Source organism: Cervus elaphus, chromosome 17 (assembly GCF_910594005.1).
Source record: "Cervus elaphus chromosome 17, mCerEla1.1, whole genome shotgun sequence".
NCBI classification, from domain to species: Eukaryota; Metazoa; Chordata; class Mammalia; order Artiodactyla; family Cervidae; genus Cervus; species Cervus elaphus.
Window position 1 is genome coordinate 17,250,951 of NC_057831.1, and position 9,055 is coordinate 17,260,005.

At 41.6% G+C, this 9,055-nt stretch overlaps 1 protein-coding gene across 2 annotated transcripts in view; it reads left to right on the top strand.

The window, feature by feature from the left end:
- Positions 1-4,914, top strand: part of ELOVL6 (ELOVL fatty acid elongase 6) — a 135,686-nt gene extending 130,772 nt beyond the window's left edge. For both annotated transcript variants that reach the window (XM_043870731.1, XM_043870730.1), the window contains exon 5: positions 602-4,914. In XM_043870731.1, coding sequence (XP_043726666.1) covers positions 602-1,029 — 428 coding nt within the window. In that variant the 3' untranslated portion in view covers positions 1,030-4,914. The remainder of the gene's footprint in view (positions 1-601) is intronic.
- The last annotated feature ends 4,141 nt before the right edge of the window (positions 4,915-9,055 follow it).

Consider the following 9,055-nt stretch of genomic DNA (forward strand, 5'->3'; position numbering starts at 1 on the left):
GTCTCTTATCCAGGAATAGCCTTTTGTTTAAATTTTACTTTTCTAATTTCCATGTGTCAAGCCTTCACATTTTATAGGGAACCCACAAAGATATGTTTTTAAAGAGTACTTTTGTCATGTACCAGAGAAAAGTGGTTTTATTACTCCGGAGCGGCCTAAGAACATTTTACTGGGCACTTGAATTCAAATTTGTTTCTCTTGATTAACGAATATCACTTGACTCTCTTCGAGGTGATATTTCCTAAAATGCACAGCCTCATTGGAAATGGACAATATACTTACTAGTGTCCCTTCCAAATCAAAAATATGATTGGTGTGCAAAGCACTTTTCTGAAAGTCACATTTATGGAGTGTTTACCATGTGCCTGTTTTGTATCCTATCTAATCCTCAGATAATTCCAAGCTATTGCCTCCATATTACAGATGAGGAAACGAGAATATAGGATGAATAACCTGCCAGGGTCCCCGAGCTAGTAAATATCAGTCCACAAGTCTAACCCAAATCCATCTCATCCGCAGGCACAAGTCCATTTACCTTCTTGATACGGGGTATAGTCGGGGGCTATATATAGTCACGTCCACTTCCGTTTGTGTCTTCCAGGAGATACAATATTCATTATTCTGAGGAAGCAGAAGCTGATCTTCCTGCACTGGTACCACCACATCACTGTGCTCCTCTACTCCTGGTACTCCTACAAGGACATGGTCGCAGGGGGTGGTTGGTTTATGACGATGAACTTTGGCGTGCACTCTGTGATGTACTCTTACTATGCCTTGCGAGCGGCGGGTTTCCGCGTCTCCCGGAAGTTCGCCATGTTCATCACCTTGTCCCAGATCGTTCAGATGCTGATGGGCTGTGTCATTAATTACCTGGTCTTCCAATGGATGCAGCATGACCAGTGTCACTCCCACTTTCAGAACATCTTCTGGTCCTCACTCATGTACCTCAGCTACTTTGTGCTCTTCTGCCACTTCTTCTTTGAGGCCTACATCGGCAGCAAGATGAGGAAAGCCAGGAAGGCTGACTAGTGTCGGAACTGAGGAGGAAGCCGTAGCTCAGGGTCATCAAGAAAAACAACAGACAAAAGAAAATGGCACAAGGAATCACAAATGGTGCAGCTAAAACAAAACAAGACATATGAGCAAACACACAACCCAAGGCAGCTTAGGGATAATTAGGTTGACTTAACCCAGTAAGTTAGTGATCCTTTTTGGGTGAGGACTCACTGAGTACACCTCCATCTCAAAGGACTGCTGCTGGAAGACCCCATTCCCTCTTTATCTGTCAACTCTAGGACAAATGAGAGCAAAGTGGGCCAGAGGCAGAGAGAGAGAAGGCAAACAAGCTATTAACAGTATATGGAAAAAATGAGTTTACTAAGTGTTAAATTTCTCTAAGGATCAAAGAAGTTTACTTAAAAACCACGTGAGCACATACATACAATCCTTTCTAATCTCTTTTGACACTAAACTGGAGCCAACAGAAAAAGTAAAAACGGAAGAGACATGGGGTGTATATCTAGAATAACGCTTTTGCAAAATTGAAAGTACTTTTAAAGAAAGGTTACTGGCTGTAGCCCCCGTGAGAAAAGATGTCTTAATCACCTCCTGAGAAAACAGATGATAAACTATATTTCAGCTAAAAGAAAGACTCGTTCCCCTTCATAGCACAGCCTTAGTCTAGTGAGTTCACCATAACAAAATGAGGCACAATATTTTCCCAGGGCTCTCCCCGGGAGGAAGGAGGCAATGCAGCCCGACTCCTGAAAGGGCAGCTCCGATCTCAGCATTTCTGATAGTTTTCTCCTACCCCTAAATGAGGTAGGACACAGCATCCTTTGTTCAGTTGCCTTGGGCTTTCAAACAGAAGAATAAATACAGAATAGAAAACAGACAACTCAACCAAATTATTTGAAAAATAGACTCTTACCTGTAAAAAGTTGCGGCCCTGTACCGAAGTTCTTGGGAAAGATCAATGAGCCGAAGATCAATATGAGAGACAATGAGTACGCCCCTCCATAGTTGACTCCACACATAACTTTCCAAATGAAACCCTGCGGTACAGTCCATATTTTCTATATTTTCGTGAATTTCACACAGCAGCCCACAGGGCTCTCCTTGATCTTGGGTGAACACTGTGTTTCTGCATCATCTGCCTTTGCTGAAGCAATGCAGAGGTGTTTAAAGTGCCCTCTGCTGGTCAAGCAGAGATACTTTGACAAACACACTTCATGGCAAGTTGGGCTGAACAGTTGACACACAAAGGGCCCCTTAAAGACTTATTCAAATTTTAAAGGATATAAAATATTCACCATATTTTTGGCCAAATCAGAAGACATTCTTCCTACTTTGAGTCAGCTTCAGAAATTTTTTGAAAAGGGACTTATGCTCTGGAATTCAGAAAATCAACTTATTAAGAGCCATATTCTTTAAAAAAAAAAAGGCTAGATACTATAATATCTGTAATATTTCAGTCCTTTACAAGCCAAATAAATGTGTAAACATTCCTGTATTTCAAAGAAGCAATTATGTCAAGTTGTTCAATGTGATATAATAGTATTCTAATTGGTTATATAGCTTAATGATTAGACAAACTAGATAAAAATTAGGGGCTACTACACTGCATAGATTAGACATGCATAACCACACACATATACACACAGAGGTGAGGTCCACTGAACTTTAAAGCCCAAATAAATAGAAACATGTTTTCTGGCTAGCAGAAAAAGAAGCCGTTTAGCTTTCTTGCTTTGGGTGTGTACAGAAAAGGGATTTTTCAAATTATTTTTATATTATTTTAGCTTTAATTGTGCTGTCATTCATGAAACAGAGCTGCTCTGCTTCTCTGTCAGAGATGACAAGGGCTTTATCAGCATCTCGTCTATGTGTGGAATTGAAAAGAATAAAGTTTTATTCCATTCTGTGTGAATGGTCTGAACCATGAACAGAATCCGTGCAAACCAAGTCATGACTGATGGGATGGAGGGTGGGCTGTATGCAGGGAAGAGAAGCTGTTATGTCTGTGTTAAATTATTGTGAACAATCTATGACGTCTTGACATTGGTTCATAGATGCATTGATGGAGGAATGTATTATTAGGGCAAAAACTGACATAGACTGAAAAGACAAGTCCTGCTATAACAACTAATAGATTATTAGGATGCAAAGTGTTATTTTGAGCTTTGAAAATACATGATACTGTGCAATAAGCTTTTTTTTCTTATAACAGAAAATGAGCAGAATAATAAGGAAAAGGCCAAATAACAGTTGACTTGAATTTAACTGAAGGACAGTTAGAGCTTATTTGGTTGATTTAATTTAATGATTTAATCCTTGATTTATCAGTGATCCTTTAATGCAGGTTAGAATAAGGAAATAATCATAGACCTTAAACAGATTCTGATGCTTCCAAAGCACTTTCATCTTGGTACAGGTTCATACTTGTGTCTACTTATGAAGTAATTTAGAAATTTTGTTTACAGGTTGAATGTCTAATAAATAGTTTTAAAATTAGTTAAATATATCTAAAGGCATTTCCGATGTTTATCATGGGAGGGGGGGAAATCACACCTTTAAAAAAATTGAAATTCTGCTATTATAGGTTCAACACACTGTTTTTAACATCTCAGCTTAAGTGATTAATTCTATTAAGATATGAGGCTGGACCACTACCCCTTGGCAAATCTGAAGCCTATCAGAGAATTGACTGCCACATAGATAATCCTGCTTTCACATAACATTCCAGAAAAACTTAGGCAGGCAAGTTTTTATAGCTGCCCCACTATGCTGCAATAGATTTCCTTTCTATTGAAGATTTTCCACTGTACTTCAATTCCAGTATCATGAAAACATTCCTGGATTGAAAAAATTTTTTAAACCAGATCTTCATTTCAGACATAAATACATGCAATTTGATACACAAGGTCTGAGCATCAACCCAAGTCTATGAGTTTGCAGTGAAAAACATTCTAGTGAGAAATGCTCTATTCATAGATCAGGAGGTTTTATCTGGACCTTCTAATTTTGCTCATGAGAACAGAGCCACTACTATATTCAAGAATCATGTATTGAGATGATTATTCCAGTTAGTTTACTCCCATCCTTCTAACCATCTGTCCCCCTTCTCCAGGGGATCTTCCCGACCCAGGGATCAAACCCACATCTCCCCCATTTCAGGCAGATTCTTTACCGTCTGAACCACTAGGGAAAACCTTCTAATTATACGCTGCTATAAACATGAGGGGACAGGGACAATACATTCATATACGTTGCTGATGGGGAAAGAAAAAATTATATCCCCATCATTTCTATTAATGTGGCTCTGAGTCTGGAACTTTACTGAGTGGGGTTTTTGCAGAACGGGATGGAAGAACACTTCTAGGAAAGAGACTCACAAAAAAAAAATTTTTTTTTAATCAGCTGTGGTATCATTATCATAAGATAAAACCTGTCACATTAAGAACAACAAAGCACTTGGAATAAACTACACTGGAGTAGAATACTCCACAAGTCTGGTCTGGTTCCAGACTGCTGGGTTACCAGGGAGAAATAAGCTCAGGTTGCTATCTATTACGAGAGAACAGCCTTTCTTCAGACACAACTAAGCTCCAGCACGCTTTCCCCCCCCAGTTTGGTTAATGAGTGAATCTTCAACATAGTTGTTGGGTTGGTCATGTGCTGACTCGGAGAGGGCTGTCAGGACAGTGGAGATGGTCAAACAGACCACCTCCCTGAGTTCAGTGCTTTGACTTGTGTGCGCTTGGTCTGTGCCTGTCCCTTAGACACTTCTTTCCCTGAAAATGTTTCCATCCTGAAAAGTACAATTGTGTGAGAGCTTTATGATGAAAGTCTAGTGGTCCGATCTTTTTGTTTTCAATAATAAATATTTTGCTATCAATTCAGGATGGTAGTAGAGCCTATTTTCATGCTGTGAGTCATTGTCTCCTGTAACTTAATTTGTTATTCTGTCCCTTTTCTATCTGTATACAGGAACCAATTCTTTGTGCCTCAGACCCGTCACCAACCAAAAGAGATTTTGATAAGAATGCACCACAGGGTTTGGCCTCTGTTGCACACATATTAAAGTGAGAGCTGATAAAGCAATGATACTCTATTTTGCGCTGACAATCAGGATGAAGTGTTAGGTCCCAGTCTTGCAGTGAACCAACAGCCTCTGTATGCTGGTACCCAATACTTAAGCAAAACAAGAATCATTGTAGTTATAGCATTTTCTTGAATGTCAGTTGTAACATGCCAATTATAAACATCTTTGAGCCATATGGCAAAACCCACAGCTAAAGAGACCAGTTAGGTACCCCTGTGCAGAGCATCAAAGACTATTCACAGGTCTGTTGAATCACCAAGTTACTTGCTTCATCCTCAGATACTCTGAAAATTCAGGGCTCACAGAGAAGGAAAAATAGGCCCCAGGTTTCCCTTCCTCCTGAATTATACTTTTTTTAAAAAAAGTGAAACAAGTTATTCTGGCATTAAAGAGACAGACAGTGGGAACATATCCGTGGTGGAGTTCAGGGGGGCTGGGGAAGTCTTAAGAATGGCAGTTTGATTTCATGTTGGGCAAGTAAAAGTCTTCGCATCACATACACTTCACAGAAATCCAAACACGAAACTACATTGTAGTAAACAGCTCCTGAAGCAACTGGTTAAAGAAACCGGTTGCATAAATCACAGGCCATTTTTGCAACACTTTTAAGCCAGGATTTCAAGGTCCCGACTCATGCTGGTATTGAACACTGTCATTCTCTCAATGCCTGGTGTCACTGGAGACTTTTTCCCAGAAGACAGAACCCTAGAATGCTCCAGAAGTAGCCTCATAGTGCTGCCCAAGCCTGTCAATTCAAACAGGTCTGCTCTCTGGGCATGTTCAGGCAGGAGGTTGCTTACTGCTACCTGGAAAACCACTGGAAGATTCCGCCTCTTAGAGGACCCAGTGCCTCTATTCAACTAAAAGCCCACCCATATAAGCCTCACAGAGCAAATCACAGCAATGTTGGAATTGTTATTTTCAAGTGCTGATTTCACGACATTAAAAGAAATATTTTTTCCTGGTATATTAAAAATAAAATCATAACTTTTGATTTAAAACCAAACTGTTTGTGGTTTCTTTTCTTTCTTCTTCTGGGCAGTGCAAAGGAAGCATCCATAAGGGCTACTTAGAAATCTCAGAAAGGCCTTCCAGCGTGCTCATGGAACACAGGAGAGTCACTGAAACTCCCCAGTTCTCAAGCAGAGCCCGGGAATGATGTGGGTGCCAGATACTTCTGATCAAAATCCCACAGGTGACCAGCCCTCCCATAGTGTTTCAAGGGTGAAACGCAGCACATTCTCCAGAACTGACATGTCCGAGCAGGTCGTCCAAGTTGGATCCCTGTTTAACAGGCTGGGGAAAATGTGTTTGTTAGATCAAATGTCACCGAAGTAGAAGGAACAAGATGTGAACATAATCTCCTCAAAGAAGTCTAAATGAGTGGAATTCCAAGGCTCAGCCCTGATCTAGGAAGCATGGTGCCATGTCACTGGACAAAGAGTTCCAGGACAGAATGTTCTGGAAACAGGAAACGTAGCACCCACCTCCCAGGAGGGGTGGTGCATCACTTACACACCCATGACTTGCAAGGGGAGCACAGCTGTCTACTCCCCACTCCTGCAATTTGGCCTTCAACTCCTAATGTTTTTGTATGATCTATTGTGCATGTTTCAGGCTGCACGTTTGTGTTTTTCTCTACAATGTGTATAATAGTAACGTCCCTACAGCCTTTATATTTAAAACCAAGAACCTGTTACTTATGAAGTTTCTCTATAGCTAAATTGCTATGACCACGCCTCTCTTTTCACATCATCTCAGAATAAATTAAGACAAAACTTCCCATTTGTAACTCATTCAATGTATGTTCTTAACTCAGGTCAAAATGGGTGGATGGGGTTGGGGGGAGACCTATACTGCACAGAAAGTCATTTTTATTAACTCATAACAACAAACAATAGAGTGTGTAAAGGAAAACCAGAAGCAAACCTTAGAGGTGTTTCTCTTTTTCGTAGCAGTCTCAGAACCCCAATACAAATGATTGTGCTATCAAGTAGCTTCTGATAGAAACACAGTCTCATATAATGTATACAAGCTTCAGAAATGAATATGGCGCACATTAAAACATGAGCATTTTATATCACTATCTATCTAGCAAAAATGCTGTACTTATGACACTTCAAGACCAAGAATATGCTATAGCAGGCTTCCTAGGGATGGAAAAATAAGAATAGGCTCAGAATACAGTATTTCAGCAACATGACCACTCTTGGTTGTTTCTGCAACATGAATGAAATTAATTGGGGCCATAATGAGGTATTAAATGCATGGTCAGTACAAAGTAATTAAAAGGGCTCCCCACTGGTTGGTCTGTTGCTGATGAATCTCTGGGCCTCACAGATCTGGGGCAAGGTTTCGTTTATTGCCAAACACTTGTCCTGAGACTAAACAGGGAGGTCTTGCTGAGAAGCACTGGTGACCACAGGGGTTTCCATTGTGCGGGGAGGGGTGGGCTGCACCAACTGACCCCACTCCCCACAAAACTGTAGTCACACATATGCTCTCCCCTCAGCCTGTGATCCCTGTGATCCCCCGTGTCACCATAAAGGGCTCCAGGCAAGATGAGAAGCTCTGGATTAGATCAGGTGAAATTCACTAACCCAGTTCACTCTGTAGCCTTTGACATTTCCTTCTGCTTTTCATTCTTTATCTATGTAATAGTTGAAGGATGTAACCATTACTATTCCACCTTACTTATATATGGCTCCTCTGACCCTGGGGTTCTCCAGGCAAGAATACTGGAGTAGGTTGCCATTCCCTTCCCCAGGGATCTTCCCGACCCAGGAATTGAACCCAGGTCTCCTGCATTGCAGGCAGATTCTTTACCATATGAGCCACCAGGGAAAATATATGCATTATAGAAGACGTATTTATATGGAAAAGATAACATACATAGGCTCTCAGAAAACAACCCAGCATCCTCAGGGTTAAACCCGCGGGGCGGCCCCTCCTGACACCTCCCCTGCCATCTCACTACTGGATTCTGCAGTCTGTGGTATTTTCAGCCCCCCAGGGTGAAAACCGTGTGCTGCAGGCTGGGGTTTCATACATAGCTTCCTTTTCTATGACTACACTAATTCCTTTCATACTAGAGGGAAAAACTGCCCCCCTGGGTGTTGCTCTGCTATGTTTTATTTATGAAAACTCTACTGGGTGTTTCTTCAGGCAGCCAATATCTCTCTACAAAGAGAAGGCAAACAGGTTTGCAATGCTTGCATCTCGTCCGGCTCATAGCTCTGTGTGAATTACTATAAAATACCAGTTCATTTTTGCAAAACGAGCACTTTGTCTCCTAATCAGAAGCAGTTCTTATTTCAACTTGGTTTTAGTATAATCAAATCTATACAACATAAATCTACTGAGCTTCCAAACTGACTTAGGCGACCAAGCAACTCATTTATTTTCACCTAAGCCGAATTTCCCCCGGACTCACTGGCCTGTAGAGGCAAATTATTTGCTGGTTTATAGCTCCCACTGATGCAGGACCTCTGACTTCCTGCCAAGTCCCTTGCATCTAATTCTAGAAATCACCAAGCGGAGTCTCAGCCTCTGTCAGGCATTTCTGCTATGTGGTCACTCCCACCCCACCTCCCTGCCATCCACAGCCAGCCCAGCTGCTATTGCATCTGTCCACTGGGCCCTGCAGCCTCTTGGCCTGGCCCGGTGGAGCGGTTCTCAGAAGGCCTCCGCTGTCCTTCAGAGAAGCAGGGCGCCCTCTGGTCTGCAGTGGGACAAGATGCCTCTTTCCCTCGGTTAGATGTGCTTTGTGAGAAAAATCACCCCCTTCTCTATCACCTAACAGCCAGACATGCATCCAGGAACTGAAGAATGGATTTGAGAAATGGCCACTGCACTGAATCAGAATGTCTATTTCCTCTCCTGCCAGGGGCAAAGCTGACCCTTGGGTTGAGCTCATTGGATCTCCTTTTACATGGAGAAGTATTATCCCCA